This window comes from Salmo salar, chromosome 15 (genome assembly GCF_965601325.2).
Source record: "Salmo salar chromosome 15, fSalSal1, whole genome shotgun sequence".
Taxonomy (NCBI): domain Eukaryota; kingdom Metazoa; phylum Chordata; class Actinopteri; order Salmoniformes; family Salmonidae; genus Salmo; species Salmo salar.
The window spans coordinates 83,324,654-83,349,871 of record NC_138305.1 but is presented as its reverse complement, the minus strand read 5'-3'; the positions used below and the strand labels follow the sequence as shown (position 1 = coordinate 83,349,871).

At 42.2% G+C, this 25,218-nt stretch overlaps 1 protein-coding gene across 1 annotated transcript in view; it reads right to left on the bottom strand.

Moving 5' to 3' along the window:
* Window positions 1–903: 903 nt before the first annotated feature.
* pex14 (peroxisomal biogenesis factor 14) overlaps window positions 904–25,218 on the bottom strand; it is a 115,452-nt gene continuing 91,137 nt past the window's right edge. The window contains exons 7-9 of the mRNA XM_014145823.3: window positions 11,569–11,666; window positions 5,045–5,136; window positions 904–3,701 (exon numbers count right to left, since the gene is read on the bottom strand). Of these exons, the coding sequence (XP_014001298.1) occupies window positions 3,194–3,701; window positions 5,045–5,136; window positions 11,569–11,666 (698 nt within the window). The 3' untranslated portion in view covers window positions 904–3,193. The remainder of the gene's footprint in view (window positions 3,702–5,044; window positions 5,137–11,568; window positions 11,667–25,218) is intronic.

Genomic DNA, 25,218 nt, shown 5'->3' with positions numbered 1-25,218 from the left:
CAAACCTCGGCTTTGGTTTGCTTATATAGAGCGGATACTACCGGTTTGCTGAAATTGGTGCAAAAGGGAAGTTTATAACATGGCTTAAGCACTTTCACAATGTGCCGAAACCCCCTATTCTCAACCACCGAGAATGGGCACATATCCGTGGCTATTAAACAAAGACTGTAAAATATATAAACATAGTCTACCTATCGCTCTTGTAATTTATTTGGCCCGGTCAGAATCAGCTGCAAAGGGCTGCTTGAATGCAGAGGGGAGACGATGTTGTGTTGTTTCTTTGCGTTTCCATCTTGATCCAGTATACTGCGGTGATGTCGGCGTAAATGTATCGACACATTTGAGGTGTTGGCAGATGCAATGGCAATTTTCATTGACAGTGGCGACATACTGCTAACATTTGATCCAATAATCTGTCCATCGCCGTTGTAATCCACTGGGAATGTTCCCAAACTGGAGATTAAACGATGATTTAGGATCCTCCAATTCTGGTTTATTGACCCCACCACTCGCCATGATCGTACAGAACTAGTTCCCGGCTGTGTCTCACAAATAGACAGCTTGAAATGCGGCAATTTACGATTAGAATTTTGATTACAACCTGCGCATAAACTCTAGTTGTTTTAATGGAATAGCCTGAAATGTGTCTTTTTCAGCTCAGATTTACATAAAAGTCAGACATACAACGCAGTGTAGGCATAGCCTATAGGCCTAGTGTTATTATTTTGTAATTTAAAAAAGAATGTATTCATTCGGATTCACAGTGAGGACCGAACCGAAGTCCCCTTACCAAACAGTTTGGTACGAATATGTGTACTGTTACACACCCCTACAATGGCGCTATACCCCAGTGTCAGATTGAATCACAGCCTAATTGATTCGATAAAGAAGTGGCAATTAAAATAACTTGAGATAAACCAAATTTATTACAATAATATACATTTCTGTTTGATATCAGAAGCTCATACAGTCACAATTATAAGCTGGGTACATTTTATACATAGAGGACCAGTCAGTGAAACTACAGTAGTTTAAAAGGCATGAGTGAGACTTGGGGACCTCTCATTTTAGCAATTCTGCCACATTATCAGCCAGTGGTCTTCATTCGCAGACAAATTCATAGATCAGAATGTCAGACAAGTCAAATACAATTGCAAACAAAAAAAAATCTCTCATGACAGTATCATACTTCAGATTCTTTACCGCCCTGCTACTTCTATTCTAATAGACACAGCGTTTGCGGAGTATGACTGCTGCCACTTAGAAAGGTTCACCTACCTCTACCGTTATTGTGTTACTTTGAAGGCCCTTCGATGCAAGTTAAAATACCACAAGAGAGCTGATACCCTCATTTTCACTCGTGGACCTTTTTTCTCTCTCTCATCAGCTGGCGAGTGAGTAATTTAATAAGGTAAGTATTCATACATTACTTTCAGTTCCCCTCCCGCCCCCACCTCTGCCTTCGGAGCTAGATTCCCACCTGCCACAACATCCATGGCGACATCCATTGTTTTATACGGTTTAATTACAAAATATTGGCGCCGTTTTAGCGTAAAAGATTACTCACTGTAGGAGGCCTATATAATTTGGACTGGAGGGTTTGTCATGAAATAAAATATAATACAGCAGGGCTTTCGCGATTATATTTCCGCTTTTAGCCTCCTTGACATTTCAAGCTGCATGAACTAATACATCTGTTATTTGTTGATCATTTGATTATTAACATACTTCATAAACCAATTCAGCTAGCCCTGCTGGAGACTGAGATGCAGCTGAAGAGGCAGGCTGGGATCTATCTCACCACATACAGAGTGACAGAATGCACGAGGCAGCCCCTTTAGAAAGAGGTAGAAAAAACACATTTATCTTCCCTTCCTTTCAGCGCTCTTGAACGCTCGTGGAACAAAACCCGTCATCGTGTTCTAATCTCAAATTTCAAGGCTTTTATTTCAGCCCAAATGCCACCTCCTGGCCTTTCTGAATTATTGACAGACTGACACCAATGTGAGGGGACACATGAAAGATCCTAAACGTTGCCCTAGCCGAACACTGCCCTAGCCTAACGCTGCCCTAGCCTAACGCTGCCCTATCCTAACGCTGCCCTAGCCTAACGCTGCCCTAGCCTAACACTGCCCTAGCCTAACACTGCCCTAGCCTAATGCTGCCTGTCCTCTCCCTCGGCTCTGTTGACAGGCTACGTCTGAAATGGCACCCTATTCCCTATGGAGTGCCCTACTATTGGTCAAAAGTAGTGTATCGTATAGGGAATGGGGTTCCGTTTCAGACGCATTCAGTGATCTCTGGGGTGACTTTGAGACGAGTACAGGGGGACAAGACGTCTGACTCCAGACATAGAACTGAAGAATATAGGGGAGCATACGATTTCTTTGGTGTCCAGAACAGGTTACTCAGGCTGAGTACCAAATGGCAACCTATTCCCTAAATAGTGCAATACTTTTGACCAAAGTTCTACAGACCCTTGTCAAAACATAGGGTCAATAGAGTGCCATTTGGGACACAAGCCACATAGGGAATAGGGTGCTATTTGGGACACATCATACATAGGGAATAGAGTGCCATTTAGGACACAGCCTACATAGGGAATAGGGTGCCATTTGGGACACCACCTACATAGGGCACAGGGTTCTATTTGGGACACATCCTACATAGGGAATATGGTGCCATTTAGGACACATACTACATAGGGAATAGGGTGCCATTTGGGACACAACCTCAAATGATTCTTCAAATGAGCTCAGATACCATAATACATTGGAAACCAAGCTCACTACACCAGGTGATTATTGTCAGTACCAAGTGCCACACAAGGAATAAGAGAAAGCAGGATTCATTTTTGATAGTAATTTGTATTGAATATTGCTCTTATCTCCCCCATCCTGCTGAAACTTCACATTACTTTCCCAGACATGCAATCCTTTTGTTTGAATGATGAAAAGTAAATTGATGTAAGCCAGGTGCTTACAAGGGCTAAGACACACCAACATTAACCTTTTCTTTGTTGTGTTTCTTAAACCTTCGCTCATAATTGAGATTGTTCACTATATAACAGAGGCAAAACAGTACAGTTACAGAAAGGATGGTCAAATGGGACCAGACTGAAACAGGACCTTCAAATGAAATGAGAACCATAAGGAAAAAGGGGTTTTGTTGTGCTTTGTGCTCACGGTCTGGTCTAATCCACCTCGCTCTCGTTGCTGGCCCCCTCGGGCCTCCTCAGCTTGTCCACCTGTTCGTTGATCTGTCCGTCCCCCCCTCGACGATCCTCCGCTGGCACGCTCAGATGCTCCTCCTCATCCACATGGCTCACGTCATCCTCCTCCTCCTCCTCTTCTTCCTTTTCCTCCTTCACATCCTCCTCTTTCTTCTCCTCCTCACCCTGCACCTCCATGCGGACCTGATCCTTAAGGTCCAGGGGGGGCAGTGTGGCTCCTCCTCCCAGCCCCACGCCATTCTTTCCGTTGAGGCCGTGGGCTCCGTCGGGACCTCCCAGGGCGTCTTGGGGGCTGTGGTGGCCATCTTTGATGGGGGAGGAGGAAGCCGACTCGTTGCTGACGGGGGAGATGTCGCTGCTGCTGTTGGTGTGGTTGATGGAAGGAGAGCTGGTGGAGATGGTGTCCGGCTTCAAGGGCATCTGCCAGGAGGGAATCTTTGGGACGGATGGCGATGCGGGGAACTGCCTCCTGGAGAGGGATAGAAGGCAGGGATATTCGTTCAACACACATCATGTCATCCTAATCAAAATGTTGTCATCACAATCAAAAACTTAGGCCGTGATTCAACTTAGAAATGTCCTTGTTTTTGAAAGAAAAGCACATTTTTTGTCCATTAAAATAATATCAAATTTATCAGAAATACAGTGTAGACATTGTTAATGTTGTAAATGACTATTATTGCTGGAAACGGCAGATTTTAAATGGAATATCTACATAGTTGTACAGTGGACCATTATCAGCAACCATCACTCCTGTGTTCGTTCCAATGGCACGTTGTGTCAGCTAATCCAAGTTTATCATTTTAAAAGGCTAACTGATCATTAGAAAACCCTTTTGCAATTATGTTAGCACAGCTGAAAACTGTCGTTCTGATTAAAGAAGCAATAAAACTGTACTTCTTTAGACTAGTTGAGTATCTGGAGAATCAGCATTTGTCTAATTTGAGAAACAGACGCCTTATAAGTCCTCAACTGGCAGCTTCATTAAATAGTATCCGAAAAACACCAGTCTCAACGTCAACAGTGAAGAGGCGACTCCGGGATGCTGGCCTTCTCTCTGTGTGTGTGTGTGTGTGTGTGTGTGTGTGTGTGTGTGTGTGTGTGTGTGTGGATAAATAAATAAATAAATAAATAAATGAGAAAAATAGATAGTGCTTTTTTCAACAGCCAGATGTTCTCCACACCTGCTAAAGATTGGCCAAGATATTAAATTATATTCATTAATTCTTTCAAGATCAAAAAGAAATGGTTACGCCTTAAAAGGGATCTTCACTAAAGGAATACAAAATGTTTACTGCCTAATCAGGTCATTTGAAAATAGGGAAAGAGAGAGAACAAGTTTGGCGACAGATGGTGCTTCTGTGTTTTTCTTCGCTGATTAACCCCTTACGCAAAACTTATTGTGAAAGTCAGGCAAAGGAGAGTGAAACAAAATACTTAAAAGCTTATTAGGATGTACACAGGAAAACAAAACATGTACAACCTGACAGTTCTGAGGCAATTTTCATCTGGCTGATTTTTCCGACGTAAACTGTTGCTTTGAGCCTCATTAGCGGCACTGAGTACATAATCATGCATGCTAATGACTATTACAAAACAGAATCCATTTTCATGCTGTGACAGACAGACAGTGCCAAACGGGGTAGAGCTGAAGGCGCTGCGGAGGAAGGTAGTATGATGAGCTTCGATAACGATTCCCTATATATTTTTTATTTTATTTAACAAGGCAAGTCCTACTACCTTTCGCCAGTAATGCACTAGATAGGGGATAGGGTGCCATTTTAAACAAAACCGCAGTGTTTGAGTCATTACCTGCCGAGAAGCAAGCCCTTCAATGACCCTATTTCAGCTTTCAGATCGCCGATGGTCTGGGTATCCAGGATGCGGTTGGTTGAAGAGGATGCCTATTGGAAGAAGAGGGAAGATAAACTATCACATACCATGGGGTCAGGGAGCATACAGTACAGTCTAGGTCCATAAGCAACATTAAAGAGGACAGAAAGCTACTTTCGTCAAGCATGTTGCTACATCTCTGTGATCTTCATTTGTTCATGCGACCTAACAGGATAACACTTTCAAACGAGAGAATGGTTGAGAGGGCAGCGATGTAAACAAACAGAGCAAATGCCGAATGCCACACAAGCTGGTGTGTAATCATATCACAACAGCTTGTGAGTCTACATACAAGTCCCCATGTGACGGGAGAGGGGTGGGGGAAAACAACAAGCCTCTGGACTAGAGTTCATCTTTGTAGACAGGATCGTCGCAAAAAGGTAGTGGTATTTTCCCAAATGGCACCCTACTCCCTATATAGTGCACTATTCTTGATCAGAGCCCTATGGGCCCTTGTCAAAAGTAGTGCAGAAAAAAATTGGGTTTCACTTGACTGTGGATCATTCCAATTTTTACATAGTTTTCCATATTTCCAAAAATGGATTAGGGCAGGATGGCAGTTTTGGATAATGAACCTTATCCTGAACAATAGGGGCATTCATAAGGGAACCATAAGTTGACAGCTATTTTTCTTCTTTTATCAAAGGTGAGTGTTATCACACACAGGCTGGCATGGCATGAATTGCGACAGGGAATGTCAGCTAATTGTAGTGGCCTCTGGCAATATTTGAATAGCAAATAATTTTTTAAAATCCATCCATTGTATTTCTGTTCCAAGCAGACGTATGAAGTCATTCGTCAAAAGAAAGACACAATATGTGAACATGTAGCCAATAGCATCGATTTTGTTTGTTTCTATGACATTTCAGTCCTTCTATGCAACTGCAATAGCCAGCGTGAACCAAATTGCTTTTAGCTATCACTGTCTTAGTAAAAATCCACATTTGGTTAAAGACAAATACACTTTAGCGTTTGTAATGAAAATGTCACTCCTCAACCGGGAAAATACTCTTAAAACAAGCCCATATTCACCTGGACAAGCAGGTGCTCTACCCTTGGTAGTCTAACCGAACAGACATGCACCCCTATCCTTTTTTGTTTCCGAAGGGGAGAAGGGCGGTATATGGATTGGACCAGAGAAGAGGAGAAAAATAAAGTGGGGAAAGCAGGATAAAATAATACTAAAAAACTGTAATTAAGAACTCCAGACTCACTAGAGGCAGCTAGTTAGGAAGCTGAGACACCCTATCACGGTGAGACGGATAACTTGGTCTCTTTCAATTGTAATTAAATCTAAGAGAAATTAATTGAATCACATCCGAGAGGGATCAGACTCATTTACATCGAAGGGAGGGAGGGTGCAGTGTTTTCCAGGGAACATCAGGGGCCGTATGTATCAAGCTTCTCAGAGTAGGAGTGCTGATCTAGGATCAGGTGGCCCCTGTCCATGAAATCTTATGAATTGTGATCTAAAAGGCAAAACTGATCCTAAAATCAGCACTCTTACTCGAAGACGCTTGATACATACAGCCCCAAAACCGTCCTGGGTGTGCATCGGTGGGAGCCTTGGTGAAGACATTCAGGGTTCACCTCATTAAAACCATCTTAATCCCAGGTCTCCCCAAGGCCCCCCACATAATAAGGTTGGAATGTGCTTCTCTCTCATTTTACCTTTGGAAAGAAAAAAATGTATTGCTCCACAGGCTGAGGCTTCTTCTATACTTCCAAGACGTAAAACTCTTACCTAAGAAACAGGGAAACGCTTCACAGTCATGACGCCTACTTAAAACTATGGATACAACCCAAATGGCACCCTATTCCCTACGTAGTGCACTACAGCGAAAGTTGACGCAACCGTATGGCAGTTTTGTCCGCAGACATAATATTCATGCATTATAACCACGCTTATTCATGGCAACATGACATATGGCAGCTGGCATTATACACCATGCTAACTGAACATAAGGTGTTATGTCATGTTGACATTGTGATTTCAGAAATAGCCATGTGGTCATTTCCTTTGTCAAGTGTGGCATGACACCATGTTCATAATAAAGTAATGTACAGAAAGCATTATAGCAGCATAGTAAGCATTACATGCACGTAATTGAATCTTCTAATTCTATTCATATGATTATAACTGCCCCTATAATCACTTTGCGTATTCTGGCTTAAGAACGGAGACTTTGATCTATGACCAGTGCTGTTAAGCGCTATACAGTTTCCTCCTAACTGGTGTAATAGCTGTGTTCCTAATCTGTCTTGAGTGGTTGCTTGGGTGTGATAGGGGTCAGCCCCTTTCTGCTGCTTAACTAAGTGGTTCCAGAAAAATATATTACGAGCAAAAGAGAGAAAAAAATCTAACAACTCCTCCATGGATGGCAATGCGTGAAATAAATGAAGATAAAATGCCTACGGACCATTAGCAACAGATAGGATCTTAACAAGCCTTGTTTCAAAATGTCTAAAGGCAAATTAATTCACAGTTACTCCACCAGCCGACTGTGTTGTCTTTTTCCTTGTAATGCATGTATATTTATGGTAGAATTAGCTTCAAAAGAAATCCCCGAGGAGCGTTTTCCAGGAAAAACACGGGCGCAATTGATTTCAGTCTATTTATTCTACTTTCCCAGTGCCGGAGTGCTTCTTCTGGTACAGAACAGCAGTTTCTTAATCTTCTATGTGCAGCCACTAATAAAGAGAACTATCACTGAATTGAGACAGCGGAGCAAACACAGTTAACTGGCAGATTTGTAATGATAATGGGACCAAAATAGGGGGCTACCCCTCCTGTTAACATTGGAGACGAATTACCCTGAAGCCTATTCATTCTTCACCGAGGCATTTAACAGTAGTGGTATGATGTAGCTAGGTGATCATTTTCAAAATAAGTCATGATTATAGAGTAAATACCCACTGAGAGTACATTTTGCTGGGCCCTCTGAGGTTTGTAGGCAGAAATATATAATGTGTGTGTTTGAGTGTGTGTGCGCAATCTCTCACTTGTATAATGACATCCCCAGTCAGTTTGTGTTGGGGTGCCATATACATTGCAATTCAGCGGTTTCCAAACTTTAAGAACTGTTTACTTAGCAGCTGATGAAACAGAAGTCGGCATGTGTTTCGGGTTAAATGCACATTTCCGCGTTGAGAGGTATAATTGCCAAGAGTGGCGCACTTTGAGCGGCGAGGGGAGAAACCCAGAAAGCCGCTAACTGCAAACGATAAGTAGCTCGGCAGCTCCAACATGTGTTCTTAATCACACGCTCCGGACCTGAAAACAATTTCCCAATTTCCCATATGGCCCGGGAACAACAGGGCTTCTACGTCTCTCCGTGGAAAATTTAAGATCAACACTATAGCTATAAAGCAGAGTTTATGATTTGTTTAATGGGTGTTTTGATGTGAAATATACTTTTTATACACTGCCGCCTTCCAACAAGGCACTCACAGCAAATGAAGCGGGCACTTTTTAATCCAATCTGTGTTTTGGCAAAAAAAAACATCTCTTGTTCTCCAGTGCTGCAGATGTAGTTCATTGTTTAAAGTGGGCTTAACAGTGACTGGATCGGACTGGGGCTTGCCAGGACAAAGAAAAATGGTACACACAAAGTTCTGTTTGCATAGTGGCTCAGTTAGGGTTTTGTCCACCCCCTCCCTCCCTCCCACCCAAAAACACAACTATCCTTTCAACTCAGTTTAGGAAGCAGCGTGGGGGCAAGAGAGACTCACTCGAAAATGAGCTATGAGTCGGCGGTTTTGATTAACCTCATCCAGGGGAGAGATTCATATTTTTCTCTGCCGTTTGCCGAAACAGATGCGTACGCATATGTTTTCCTGCGCCATCCAGATGCTGCAGACGAACACCCCATGTGCTTAACAAGCTGTGGACATAAAACATTGTCTGAGATGGTCTTGATTCCAAGGGAGTTTTTTGGGCCGATGATCATAAAACGATTTATGACAGCGTGATAAAGAACAAGTAATATTTCATACTTGCACTTAAGTTCACCAATTTTTTTTGACATGACGAGTTTTAAAACAATAATTCGGCCCTTAGCACCTAAACGGTTGTAACTGTGGATTGTGAAAGCGGACGATAAAATTTAAGCCAAGAACAGAGTTATGGCAGAAGATGATAACATCATGGATGTCATGATGAGATGACAAACTGAATTGCTTTCATGGAGAACTGGCCACACAATTTATTTTCATCATGAGAAAAAGTTACTGGTTTTATACCCAAAGTTGCTAAGAAAATGTTGTGATCCATTTAATTAAGACTAGAGACCAGCACAATTTATAAAAGGTTGTCGTAGTAGCAGGAACAGCGGCATCTAGTGGGCAAAACTTGGTACTTTGACATTAATTTATGGAAAATAATGCAAACAACTTCAAAGGTTTATTTTTCTATAAAAGGGAGAAGAAAAACGCATCACCAGATTCACAGGGAATACATTACATAGGATGAAGAAGCAATACTCCAAGCCACAGCACCGTACTACTTGTGAGACAGAGAACTAATATGGTATACTGGTTGTTGGGTTGGGATTGGGGTGTAGGGGATCCGTGGGTGAATTTTGATCATTTTATTGGATTTCTGATGCGATACTCATTGTTAGGAAGAATTATGGTCCAAATCAAATGTTAGGTACTATATTTATTGAAGATTATATGAATCCTATAAATTAATATGAAAATGTTTTGTTCAATCAATTCGCTTAATTTTCTCAGAGATCAAATTATATTTTAACAAAATAATGTTTCAGGAATGCTAATCTTATGTTTCTAACACATTTTGCACAATCTGAGCTGGTTAACAGGGATATCTATCCAGATATCCAAACGGACCTTAGTAATCAATTACTTGAGTACATTTTGTAGCAAAAAAATGTGTAGGCCCATTTGGACAATTGAAAAGCTTTGTTATAAATGTAATAATCATTGTGTCATTGTTACCTACATGAATATAAAATGACATTTGACTTAATTTAATAAACAAACCTTTGAATGTAGTTTTTATAACGTGTTGAGCTAATACTGTGCATTTAGCCCTCCAGTCTGCCCTGACATCGGTATGCTATTTTCGGCGCTTCAAATAGCAATTACAGGTGTTCACCTAACCGAGTTTCCACAAGACTTGACACAGAGCAATGCAAAACACTCATCAGAAAACCTTTTTTTGTAATAGAATCAAATCAAAGTTTATTTATTTGTCACGTGCGCCGAATACAAAAGGTATTTCACCTTACAGTGAAATGCTTACTTAAAGGCTCTAACCAATAGTGCAAAAAAGGTATTAGGTGAACAATAGGTAAGTAAAGAAATAAAACAACAGTAAAAAAGACAGGCTATATACAGTAGCGAGGCTACATACAGACACCGGTTCTATCATGGCGAAAATCAGACTTCTCTTTCCCCGTAGTGTTTGGCTAAAACCAACAGTGAAAAGCAGCCTGTTCGCTGTTTACAACTGCCATGTGCATTTGAGTCAGTCTGATTGGTCAAGAGAGCAATTTATTTTTATTATTTAGACTATCCTGATATCTGAAAAAAATCACATTATTTGAATTGTGAAATAATCTCAAATGCCCATCCCTTAGATGGTGTCGAAATGCTCTTGTGCTTTTTTGTTGTTCTTATTGTTGGTAAGGGCACGTTAAGTAAGCATTTCACTGTTAGTCTACACCGGTTGTTTTATGAAGCATGTGACAAATAAAATGTGCATTGAACCACCTTTTTCGATCTTGTCTCATCTCTGCAACTCCCCAACGGCCTCAGAAGAGACAAAGGTCGAGTCATGTATCCTACAAAACATGACCAAACCGCATTTCTTAACACCGCCTGCTTAACCTGGAAGCCAGCTGCACCCCCTATGTGTCGGAGGAAAAACCGATCAACTGACGAATGAAGTCAGCCTGCATGCGCTTGCCCCGCCACAAGGAGTCACTAGAGCGCGATGAGCCAAATAAATCCTCTGTTTTGGGTCATGTTCATTAAGGCATGCATCGGAAAACATTTTCAAATGTTTCACAATGGAAAACGAAGTAGTCCCTCCCTGCGTCAGTGCGTTGTCTTTCATTTGGTGCCTTATGAACAAAACCCTGAACTTTCCACTAAAAACAGCAGACAGGTGGAGTGTATTTTACTTCTTTTTACCACTTGCTGTAGCCAGACCAGACCTGGTTCAAACACTAAGTCTAACACTTTCAAATACTTGTATTGTATTTTTTGTTTTCCCAGTAAAACAGAACCAATGAAATTGTCCCAAAAGTGGCAAACTAAAAAAATCAAGCACCACTCAAATACTTATAAAGTATTTGATCTACGTATTTGACCCAGGTCTGAGCCAGACTAGTGTGTATGGCACCAGTAGCCTGAGACAGGTGAGATTAAGCATATGTGTTTGAGTGTGTGTGTGTGAAAGTCTGATGATGTTGTACCTCAGAGGTAGATAGCTCCTGAGACAGGTCATGTATTTTCTGCTGCTGCTGGACCAGGAGGTCCTGTACTGTAGCCAGGGTCTGCTGGAGCTGGGTCACTGCAAACAGAGACAACAAGTACACTTAAAACGCTGGATGTCAGCTGATACTAAAGTTTTATTTAGTGGAAGCATAAAGTAGAGGAAGCTGGAACATTTTTACTTTCAGTTAAGCTAGTCCAGAGAAGTCCAACTCAAATACAATATCTGTAAAAACAATACAAAAATTTTAAATTATAGGCCTAAGTCATTTATTAAAGTTGACCTCTTGATATTTATAATGGTATCCAATAACCAGTCAAATTGGCCCCAGCTTTTCAGTCATAGATGCTTTGGGATATTTTTGACGTGTAAAATAAAGATATTAATCTCTGGTGTCTGAACTTAAATCAAATAACAGTCTCTAACCTTCCATTATCCATGCAGACACTGGCTTCAAATGCATCTTAAATCCTCAAACGATCAACAAAGGGGGAAAAAATGCCTCATTTGGGTGGAGGCTGCCAGACAAAATGTCCCGCCTAATCCCAATAAATATTGCTCTTTTCTCATTGACTTTGAAGATTGAATTATTTCAAGTGTTGGTGTAAGAAGAGGGTGTATGATTTCAAATAACACGAGCCCCAGTTTGTTGGCCCCTTGCTTTCCAGTCGCACGTATATTACCAAACAATGCATTAAGTTTCACCGACTGATTCTATTACCGAAAGACAATAAACATTCATATAAATCACTGTCGTGCAAAGTGTTAAATCAAGCCTAATCGCATTAACATCAACAGATATTGTAGCTGCCTACACTTGAGGTTGGTGTCAGCGAATGGTTAAAAGCTTGCCTACTGTGCAAGACTGGACAGACACCAATGTGCCAGTGCTGAGCTATAAGCATCAGTTTGACGAAAATGGGACCCTGTTAAGACATGACGCAAGAATTTTAGGTCACTGTAACTCTCCTACGTATTTATTTGGACAGTGAAGCTAAAATTTTACATTTGGCTCTATACTCCAGCATTTTTGATTTGAGATCAAAATGAGGAGACAGTACAGAATGTCATCTTTTATTTGAGGGTATTTTCATACATGGTTTAGTAGAAACAAAAGCATTTTATGTATTTACTCCCCCCATTTGAAGAAGTCATAAGTATTTGGACAAATTCACTTACAGTGTATTAAAGTAGTCATACGTTTAGTATTTGGTCCCATATTTCTTGCACACATTGACTACATCAAGCTTGTGACTTTACAAACTTGCAGGATGCAATTGCAGTTGGGTTTGATTGTGTTTCAGATTGTGTTTTGCCCAATAGGAACTGAATGGTGAATCATGTAATTTTGGAGTCACTTTTATTGTAAATAAGAATATAAGATATTTCTGAACTGTTTCAGAGCACTACAATAATGTGGATGCTACCATGATGAGGAATAATCATGAATGAATTGTGAATAATGATGAGTGAGAAATGTACAGAGGCACAAAAATCATACGCCCTGAAAACTGTTAACCTCCCCTGTTATTGGTAATGGTAAGAGGTTCGCATTTTTTTGAGGGTATGATATTTCTTCATGATTGTGGGGGTATGATCATCATTATTCATGACTCATTCATAATTATCAGTAATCATGGTAGCATCCACATTAATGTAGAAGTGTTCAGAAACATCTTCTATTCTTATTTACAATAAAAGTGACTCCAAAATGACACAAAACATTAATCCCCACTCAGTTCTTATTGGGCAAAACATACCGTAAATTCCAGACTATAAGCCGCAACTTTTTCCCACGCTTTGAACCCCGCGGCTTAAACAATGACGCGGCTAATATATGGATTTTTCCCGCTTTCAATTTTTTTTCTTAAAAAAAAAAACACATTCTGTGACGTGCTCAGTTTTTGGGCGGCATGAAGCTTTCATTAGACCAATGAAATTGCCGAACGGGTTAAGGTCAAACAAATTTTTTGTTTACTGTTTAGATTAAATCGAGCACTCTCAAACTTCCCATCATTCTGATTACGGTAGTCATTTTGTCACCCTCATCATGGCAAAGACACGGAGAAATGCATATGATGCAGCTTTCAAGTTGAAGGCGATTGATCTGGCTGTTGGAAAAGGAAATAGAGCTGCTGCACGGGAGCTTGGTCTTAATGAGTCGATGATAAGACGTTAGAAACAGCAGCGTGAGGAATTGACTCAGTGCAAAAAGACAACTAAAGCTTACTGCTAATTTTTTATTTTTTGTTACAAGCCGTGTTTCGTTAAAGCCTATTTATTTTTGTTACAAGCCGTGTTTCGTTAAAGCCTATTTATTTTTGTTACAAGCCGTGTTTCGTTAAAACCTGTGTAAAGTTCATTTGTTTCAATGTACCGGTAGGCACCTGCGGCTTATAGACATGTGCGGCTTATTTATGTTCAAAATATATATATTTTTTTTATTCAGTGGGTGCGGCTTATATTCAGGTGCGCTTAATAGTCCGGAAATTATGGTAATCCAAAACACAACTAAAGCAAACTGCAAATGCATCAAACAAGTTTGTAGTCACAAGCTTGATGTAGTCATTGCATGCTAGGAATATGCAACAAATACTACACTTTGACTACTTTAATACACTATACATGAATTTGTCCAAATACATACGACTTCTTCAAATGGGGGGACAAGATACAGTGGGGGAAAAAAGTATTTGATCCCCTGCTGATTTTGTACGTTTGCACACTGACAAAGAAAGGATCAGTCTATAATTTTAATGGTAGGTTTATTTGAACAGTGAGAGAAAGAATAACAATAAAAAAATCCAGGAAAACGCATGCCAGAAATTTTATAAATTGATTTGCGTTTTAATGAGGGAAATAAGTATTTGACCCCTTCTCAATCAGAAAGATTTCTGGCTCCCAGGTGTCTTTTATACAGGTAACGAGCTGAGATGAGGAGCACACTCTTAAAGGGAGTGCTCCTAACCGCAGCTTGTTACCTGTAAAAAAGACACCTGTCCACAGAAGCAATCAATCAATCAGATTCCAAACTCTCCACCATGGCCAAGACCAAAGAGCTCTCCAAGGATGTCAGGGACAAGATTGTAGACCTACACAAGGCTGGAATGGGCTACAAGACCATCGCCAAGCAGCTTGGTGAGAAGGTGACAACATTTGGTGCGATTATTCGCAAATGGAAGAAACACAAAAGAACTGTCAATATCCCTCGGCCTGGGGCTCCATGCAAGATCTCACCTTGTGGAGTTGCAATGATCATGAGAACGGTGAGGAATCAGCCCAGAACTACACGGGAGGATCTTGTCAATGATCTCAAGGCAGCTGGGACCATAGTCACCAAGAAAACAATTAGTAACACACTACGCCGTGAAGGACTGAAATCCTGCAGCGCCCGCAAGGTCCCCCTGCTCAAGAATACATATACATGCCCATCTGAAGTTTGCCAATGAACATCTGAATGACTCAGAGGACAACTGGTGAAAGTGTTGTGGTCAAATGAGACTAAAATGGAGCTCTTTGACATCAACTCAACTCGCCGTGTTTGGAGGAGGAATGCTGCCTATGACCCCAAGAACACCATCTCCACCGTCAAACATGGAGGTGGAAACATTATGCTTTGGGGGTGTTTTTCTGCTAAGGGGACAGGACAACTTCACCACATCAAAGGGACGATGGACGGGGCCATGTACTGTCAAATCTTGGGTGAAAACCTCCTTCCCTCAGCCAGGGCATTGAAAATGGGTCGTGGATGGGTATTCCAGCATGACAATGACCCAAAACACACAGCCAGGGCAACAAAAGAGTGGCTCAAGAAGAAGGACATTAAGGTCCTGGAGTGGCCTAGCCAGTCTCCAGACCTTAATCTCATAGAAAATCTGTGGAGGGAGCTGAAGGTTCGAGTTGCCAAACGTCAGCCTTGAAACTTTAATGACTTGGAGAAGATCTGCAAAGAGGAGTGGGTCAAAATCCCTCCTGAGATGTGTGCAAACCTGGTGGCCAACTACAAGAAACGTCTGACCTCTGTGATTGCCAACAAGGGTTTTGCCACCAAGTACTAATTCATGTTTTGCAGAGGGGTCAAATACTTATTTTCCTCATTCAAATTTAAATCATTTTATAACATTTTTGACATGCGTTTTTCTGGATTTTTTGTTTGTTATTCTGTCTCTCACTGTTCAAATAAACCTACTATTAAAATTATAGACTGATAATTTCTTTGTAAGTGGGCAAACGTACAAAATCAGCAGGGGATCAAATACTTTCCCCCCCACTGTATATAAAGTGCTTTCATTTCTAAAATGTTAAAAACAGATATGTATGAAAATACCCTCAAATAAAAGGTGACATTCTGTACCGTTGGAAAATTGTTGTTGAAAGATTCCCGGGATAAAGTTGGAATAAGCAGGAAATCTAAAATCCTCAAACGATTATTTTGGAAGAACTACTTCTGGATTTTTTTTTAGGAATGTTTGCAACCCTAAGGTTGACCCCGGGTCAATTTTCCAGAGCCCACAACCTTGTCCTCCCCCCCCCCAAAAAAAGTGTTAGTGAGTTCAGGGTATGGAAATTGCACATTTAGTTGCCCAATGCTAATTACTGTAAATGGCTACTGCGACGACACCGCAATACATCAACAATTCCAGATGTTGGAGTGAAGTCGCTAGCCACTAAGACTATACTTTCAAAATGATAATGAGACTGAGGCGCAAAGAGTAAACTGCTTGTGCAGATCTTGCATGCCGCCATTTTAGTCCATCCAGTTCTAGCCACTGTGTATTGTTACCCCTCGCTATCGCAGATATGAAGCCAAGAATAATGAGGTCAATGACTTTGGCTGGCTTGAATCATCAGAAGGAGACTTTGTAGCTGGGCAAGAGCATGAATTTGAGAGACAGAGCAGGGGCTCACAGCTGCTGCCGAAGTGGCCGACATTGTGTATTCAGTAAATTATTCAGTAAATACCTCCATATAATGTACACTACATATGTCCAGGCCTGTCTCCGCCTTTAATGGCCAGCTGGTCACCAATATGGTGACACTGACAAAGAGGGCCAAACAACCGCACAATTCCATTACAGGCTGTGTATGCTGAAGTGCTTCCAAGACCCATTCATTAATTGTCCGTGTGAAGTTGTAGGGAAATCATAATGGGAGTCAAGGCCCTACTCTGGGCGAAGAGAGTAATGCAGTTGTATTCAAAAGGATACATCACTTCATTGCGCCCGGCACTAGAGCAATACATGAACTTTAACAAAAGGGGTTCAAGCAATTGGCAGCCAGGCAGTCGGACGCTATTACTCAGCGTTGTGGGGAGAAAAAGGGAGAGAAGAAGGGGGGGGGGGGCTCTCAGTGTAATTGCAAACCCTCTCCCCAACTGTTAACTGCAACAGTCATTAACTACAATAGCAGCTTGGCTACTGCAGTCACAGCAAATTAGTTTGCCGTGGTGACTGAGGGAAACGACAGTGGGTTTTCCATGAGAGGGCTTAAGGTCTGGAATATCAGCTCCCTACGGAATACAAGGGACTCTTATCACAGAATCGGTTCTTTAACAATAAACAAAACATGACTTATGTTATATGGAGGAAATGTGTTTGCATAGCTAGGGCCAAAATGACAATAAAATAACTCATTTGTTAATCAGATTACGGGAGGCACATCTTGCACACAATCGACACGCACCCGACTGCCAGCTACCCACCTTCCTAAAACACAATAGAATGGTATGACCCGATCAAACTGACAGTATGAGCACTTTTCCATTCACATTCCTACCTTGACAGTTTGTTTGATTGGATGATATAAACTCAGCAAAAAAAGAAAAGTCCATTCACTGTCAACTGCGTTTATTTTCAGCAAATTTAACATGTGTAAATATTTGTATGAACATAACAAGATTCACCAACTGAGACAAACTGAACAAGTTCCGCAGACATGTGACTAACAGAAATTGAATAATGTGTCCCTGAAAAAGGGGGGGGGGGGAAGTGTCAAAATCAAAAGCAACAGTCAGTATCTGGTGTGGCCACCAGCTGCATTAAGTACTGCAGTACATCTCCTCCTCATGGACTGCACCAGATTTGCCAGTTCTTGCTGTGAGATGTTACCCCACTCTTCCACCAAGGCACCTGCAAGTTCCCGGACATTCTGGGGGGAATGCCCCTAGCCCTCACACTCCGATCCAACAGGTTCCAGACGTACTCAATGGGATTGAGATCCGGGCTCTTCGCTGGCCATGGCAGAACACTGACATTCCTGTCTTGCATGAAATTACGCACAGAACGAGCAGTATGGCTGGTGGCATTGTCATGCTGGAGGGTCATGTCAGGATGAGCCTGCAGGAAGGGTACCACATGAGGGAGGAGGATGTCTTCCCTGTAACGCACAGCGTTGAGATTGCCTGCAATGACAACAAGCTCAGTCCGATGATGCTGTGACACACCGCCCCAGACCATGACGGACCCTCCACCTCCAAATCGATCCCGCTCCAGAGTATAGGCCTCGGTGTAACGCTCATTCCTTCGACGATAAACGCAAATCCGACCATCACCCCTGGTGAGACAAAACCGCGACTCACCAGTGAAGAGCACTTTTTGCCAGTCCTGTCTGGTCCAGCGAAGGTCGGTTTGTGCCCATAGGCGACGTTGTTGCCGGTGATGTCTGGTGAGGACCTGCCTTACAACTGGCCTACAAGCCCTCAGTCCAGCCTCTCTCAGCCTATTGCGGACAGTCTGAGCACTGATGGAGGGATTGTGCGTTCCTTGTGTAACTCGGGCAGTTGTTGTTGCCATCCTGTACCTGTCCCGCAGGTGTGATGTTCGGATGTACCAATCCTGTGCAGGTGTTGTTACACGTGGTCTGCCACTGCGAGGACGATCAGCTGTCCGTCCTGTCTCCCTGTAGCGCTGTCTTAGGCGATTTACAGTACGGACATTGCAATTTATTGCCCTGGCCACATCTGCAGTCCTCATGCCTCTTTGCAGCATGCCTAAGAATAACAACAAAAAAATCCTGAAAAACGCATGTCAAAAATGTTATAAAATGATTTACACTTTAATGAGGGAAATAAGTACTTGACCCCTCTGCAAAACATGACTTAGTACTTGGTGGCAAAACCCTTGTTGGCAATCACAGAGGTCAGACGTTTCTTGTAGTTGGCCACCAGGTTTGCACACATCTCAGGAGGGATTTTGTCCCACTCCTCTTTGCAGATCTTCTCCAAGTCATTAAGGTTTCAGGGCTGACGTTTGGCAACTCGAACCTTCAGCTCCCTCCACAGATTTTCTATGGGATTAAGGTCTGGAGACTGGCTAGGCCACTCCAGGACCTTAATGTGCTTCTTCTTGAGCCACTCCTTTGTTGCCTTGGCCGTGTGTTTTGGGTCATTGTCATGCTGGAATACCCATCAACGACCCATTTTCAATGCCTTGGCTGAGGGAAGGAGGTTCTCACCCAAGATTTGACGGTACATGGCCCCGTCCATTGTCCCTTTGATGCGATGAAGTTGTCCTGTCCCCTTAGCAGAAAAACACCCCCAAAGCATCATGTTTCCACCGCCATGTTTGACGGTGGAGATGGTGTTCTTGGGGTCATAGGCAGCATTCCTCCTCCTCCAAACACGGCGAGTTGAGTTGATGTCAAAGAGCTCCATTTTGGTCTCATCTGACCACAACACTTTCACCAGTTGTCCTCTGAGTCATTCTGATGTTCATTGGCAAACCTCAGACGGGCATGTATATGTATTCTTGATCAGGGGGACCTTGCGGGCGCTGCAGGATTTCAGTCCTTCATGGCGTAGTGTGTTACCAATTGTTTTCTTGGTGACTATGGTCCCAGCTGCCTTAAGATCATTGACAAGATCCTCCCGTGTAGTTCTGGGCTGATTCCTCACCGTTCTCATGATCATTGCAACTCCACAAGGTGAGATCTTGCATGGAGCCCCAGGCCGAGGGATATTGACAGTTATTTTGTGTTTCTTCCATTTGCAAATAATCGCACCAAATGTTGTCACCTTCTCACCAAGCTGCTTGGCGATGGTCTTGTAGCCCATTCCAGCCTTGTGTAGGTCTACAATCTTGTCCCTGACATCCTTGGAGAGCTCTTTGGTCTTGGCCATGGTGGAGAGTTTGGAATCTGATTGATTGATTGCTTCTGTGGACAGGTGTCTTTTTTACAGGTAACAAGCTGTGGTTAGGAGCACTCCCTTTAAGAGTGTGCTCCTAATCTCATCTCGTTATCTGTATAAAAGACACCTGGGAGCCAGAAATCTTTCTGATTGAGAGTGGGTCAAATACTTATTTCCCTCATTAAAATGCAAATCAATTTATAACATTTCTGGCATGCGTTTTCCTGGATATTTTTGTTGTTATTCTGTCTCTCACTGTTCAAATAAACCTACCATTAAAATTATAGACTGATCCTTTCTTTGTCAGTGGGCAAACGTACAAAATCAGCAGGGGATCAAATACTTTTTTCCCCCCACTGTATCTTGTCCCCCCATTTGAAGAGGTTGTAAGTATCTGGACACATTCATGTATAGTGTATTAAAAGTACTCAAAAGTGTAGTATGTGTTGCATATTCCTAGCTTAGTGATGAGCTTTGTGGGCACTATGGTGTTGAACGCTAAGCTGTAGTCAATGAACAGCATTCTCACATAGGTGATCCTTTTGTCCAGGTGGGAAAGAGCAGTGTGGAGTGTGATTGAGATTGCGTCATCTGTGGATCTGTTGAAGTGGTATGCAAATTGGAGTGGGTATAGGGTATCCGGGATGATGCGGTTGATGTGAGCCATGATCAGCCTTTCAAAGACTTAATGGCGACCAACGTGAGTGCAACGGGGCGGTAATCATTTAGGCAGGTTACCTTCGCTTCCTTGGGCACAGGGACTACGGAGGTCTGCTTGAAACATGTAGGTATTACAGACTCGGTCAGGGAGAAGTTGAAAAGTCCTGGTAATCCGTCTGGCCCCGCAGCTTTGTAAATGTTGACCTATTTAAAGGTCTTGCTCAAATCGGATACCAAGAGCGTTATTACACAGTCATCCGGAACAGCTGGTGCTCTCATGCATGTTTCAGTGTTGCTTGCCTCAAAGCGAGCATAAAAAGGCATTTAGCTGGTCTAGTAGGCTCGCATCACTGGGAAGCTCGCGGCTATGTTTCCCTTTGTAGTCTGTAATAGTTTTCAAGCCTTGGCACATCCGACGAGAGTCAGAGCCGGTGTAGTAGGATTGAATCTTAATCCTGTTTTGACGCTTTGCATGTTTGATGGTTCGTCTAAGAGCGAAGCAGGATTTCTTATTAGCGTCCGGATTAGTGTCCCTCTCCTTGAAAGCAGCAGCTCTAGGCTTTAGCACGATGTGGATGTTGCCTGTAATCCATGGCTTCTGGTTGGGATAGGTACGTACGGTCACTGTGGGGACGACGTCATCAATGCACTTATTGATGAAGCCGATGACTGAGGTGGTATAATCCTCAATGCCATTGGATGAATCCCGGAACATATTCCCATCTGTGCTAGCAAAACAGTCCTGTAGTGTAGCATCCGCGTCATCTGACCACTTCCGCATTGAGTGAGTCACTAGTACTTCCTGCTTTAGTTTTCGCTTGTAAGCAGGAATCAGGAGGATAGAATTATGGACAGATTTGCCAAATGGAGGGCAAGGGAGAGTTTTGTATGTCTCTTTGTGTGGAGTAAAGGTGGTCTAGAGTTTGGTTGCACATGTGAAATGCTGGTAGAAATTAGGTATTTGCCTGCATTAAAGTCCCCGGCCACTAGGAGCGCTGCTTCTGGATGAGCATTTTCTTGTTTGCTTATGGTCTTATTCAGCTGGTTGAGTGCGGTCTTAGTGCCAGCATCGGTTTGTGGTGGTAAATAGACAGCTACGAATAATATAGATGAGAATTCTCTTGGTAGATAATGTGGTCTACAGCTTATCATAAGGTACTCTACCTCAGGAGTGCAATACCTCGAGACTTCTTTAATATTAGACATTGCGCACCAGCTGTTATTGACAAATAGACACACACCCCCGCCCCTCGTCTTACCAGACCTAGCTTCTCTGTCCTGCCGATGCATGGAAAATCCCGCCAACTCTATATTATCCGTGTTGTCGTTCAGCCTCGACTCGTGATCATTGTTAGATGATAGCAAACTAACTAGCTGCTTGGCATCACTCTGCAAGAAGAGTTTGTCATATTAACAATGTACCATTGCTGAAGGACTCGCATTTAGAAAATTAAAGGGATAATCCACTCAAAAACTATTGTTACTTATGTTAATACTATCCCAACTGCATGTCAGCAGCAAGGTTCTTAGTGTTTTTCTATCAGTTTTTATTTCTATTCGTTTTAAGATTTTCATTTGAAATTCAGTTTAGTTTTCAGATAAACTAAATAAATAAAACAGTGTAAGTTTTATAAAAAAATATATATTTTGTTTGTATATTGTAAGATGGCGCCAATGGATTTCCTTCGGAAACTGTGAAGTATTTTCTTTTTTTAATGTTATAATTTCTTACATTTTTAGCCGAGAAAACCTTGTGTTATTACATACAGCCGGGAAGAACTATTGGAAATCAGAGAGACAACTCTCTGAGAGCACAATGACCAGGAATACGACTTTCTCAAAGCGGATCCTTGTCTTCACCTCCCAGGGCATTTGAACTGATTCCAGAGGCTGACCCAAAACAACGGCGTGGAAGAAGAAGGTACCAGAGCGGTCTTCTAGTGAGGCCTCGGATGTGTACACACCACCCAGCGCTTCCGAGTATATTATTCGCTAATGTCCAGTCCCTAGCAAACAAAGTCAACGAAATTAGGGCAAGAGTTGCTTTCCAAAGAGATATCCGAGATTGTAACATACTCTGTTTCACAGAGACATGGCTAGCTGGGGACATGCTGTCAGAGTCCGTACAGCCAACAGGATTTTCAGTGCATTGCGCCGACAGGAACAAACATTTTCCGGTAAGAAGAAGGGCGTGGGTGTATGTTTTATGATTAATGACTCATGGTGTAATTGTAACAACATACAAGAACTCAAGTCCTTTTGTTCACCTGACCTAGAATTCCTCACAATCAAATGGCGACCGTATTATCTCCCAAGAGAACTCTCCTCGGTTATCATCACAGCCGTGTATATCCCCCCGCAAGCGAATACCAAGACGGACATCAAGGAACTTCACTGGACTTTATGCAAACTGGAAACCATATATCCCGAGGCTGCATTTATTATAGTTGGAGATTTTAACAAAGCTAATTTGAGAACAAGGCTACCTAAATTCTATCAGCATATTGATTGCAGTACACGAGCGAGTAACACACTCGACCAATACTACTCTAACTTCCGCAATGCATACAAGGCCCTCCCCTGCCCTCATTTGGCAAATCTGACCATGATTCCATCTTGTTGCTCCCCTCCTATAGGCAGTAACAAAAACAGGAAGCACCCGTGCTTAGGTCAAAACAACGCTGGTCTGACCAATCTAATTCCATGCTACAAGATTGCTTCGTTTACCTGGACTTGGATATGTTCTGGTTAGCCTCAGACAATAACGTTGACGTATACACTGACTCGGTGAGCGAGTTTATAAGGAAGTGTATAGGAGATGTTGTACCCACTGTGACTGTTAAAACCTTCCCTAACCAGAAACCGTGAATTGATGGCAGCATTTGTGCAAAACTGAAAGCACGTACCACCGCATTTAATCATGGCAAGGCGACTGGAAACATGGCCGAATACAAACAGTGTAGTTATTCCCTCTGTAAGGCAATCAAACAAGCAAAGTGTCAGTATAGAGAAAGTGGATTAGCAATTCAGCGGCTCAAACAAGAGACATACACTACCGTTCAAAAGTTTGGGGTCATTTAGAAATGTCCTTGTTTTTTAAAGAAAAGCACATTTTTTGTCCATTAAAATGACATCAAATTGATCAGAAATACAGTGTAGACATTGTTAATGTTGTAAATTACTATTATAGCTGGAAAAGGCCGATTTTAAATGGAATATCTACATAGGCATACAGAGGCCCATTATCAGCAACCATCACTCCTGTGATCCAATGGCACGTTGTGTTAGCTAATCCAAGTTTAAAAGGCTAATTGATCATTAGAAAAGCCTTTTGCAATTATGTTAGCATAGCTGAAAACTGTTGTTTTAATTAAAGAAGCAAGAAAACTGGCCTTCTTTAGACTAGTTGAGTATCTGGAGCATCAGCATTTGCGGGTTCGATTACAGGCACAAAATGTCTAGAAACAAAGAACTTTCTTCTGAAACTCGTCAGTCTATTCTTGTTCTGAGAAATGAAGGCTTTTCCATGCGAGAAATTGCCAAGAAACTGAAGATCTCGTACAATGCTGTGTACTACTCCCTTCACAGAACAGCGCAAAGTGGCTCTAGCCAGAATAGAAAGAGGAGTGGGAGGCCCTGGTGCACAACTGAGCAAGAGGACAAGTACATTAGAGTGTCTAGTTTGAGAAACAGATGCCTCACAAGTCCCTCCTGTACACCCTGTTCACCCACGACTGTGTGGCCAAGCACGCCATCAAGTTTGCAGATGACACTACAGTGGTAGGCTTGATTACCAACAACGACGAGACAGTCTACAGGGAGGAGGTGAGGGCCCTCGGAGTGTGGTGTCAGGAAAATAACCTCTCACTCAATGTTAGCAAAACAAAAGAGATGATCGTGGACTTCAGGAAACAGCAAAGGGAGCACCCCCCTATCCACAGCGACAGGACAGCAGTGGAGAAGGTGGACAGTTTAAGTTCCTCGGTGTACATATCACCAACAAACTGAAATGGTCCACGCACACAGACAGTGTGGTGCATCAAAGCTGGGACAGAGAGATTGAAAAACAGCTTCTATCACAAGGCCATCAGATTGTTAAAACAGACATCACTAGCACAGAGAGCTGGCTGCCTACCTACAGACTTGATATCATTAGCCACTTTAATAAATGAAACACTACTCACTTTAATAATGCCACTTTAAGAATGTTTACATAGCTTGCATTACTTATCTCATATGTATGCACTATATACTGTATCCTTCACTATCTATTCTTTACTATCTATTGCATCTTAGCCGCTCTGTCACTGGTCATCCATATATTGTTTGTACTTTTCTTATCCCATTCCTTTACTAAATTGTGTGTATTAGGTTTTGTGGAATTTGTTAGATATTAGGTTTCATTGTGGAATTGTTAGATATTACCTGTTAGATACTGCTGCACTGTCAAATCTAGAAGCATAAGCATTTCGCTACACTCGCAATAACATCTGCATGTGACCAATAACATTTGATTTATTTAGCTTTGGTTTTAGTGGTTTAGTGGTTTCGGGACAGCAAGTAACCTATGCGTGGGAAGCTAGGAGCCATTCATGTATAGTTTTTATGTTTTTGGGGATGTCACTTCTTGCCAAGGTGATGGGTCATGTCATATTTTACATTGTGTTTAAAGGTAGACTCAGCGAGACAACGTAGACACACCAAGTAAACAGTAGTAGTGTGGGTCAATTTCTGAAGAAAAAAAAACAGGTGCTTTGAACCGCGAGTGTTTAAGAGCAAAGTCTTGCATCGTGCCGATCTCAATAGGTGCATCTGAGAGGATCACTTTTGTCAAGTCGGCGACCA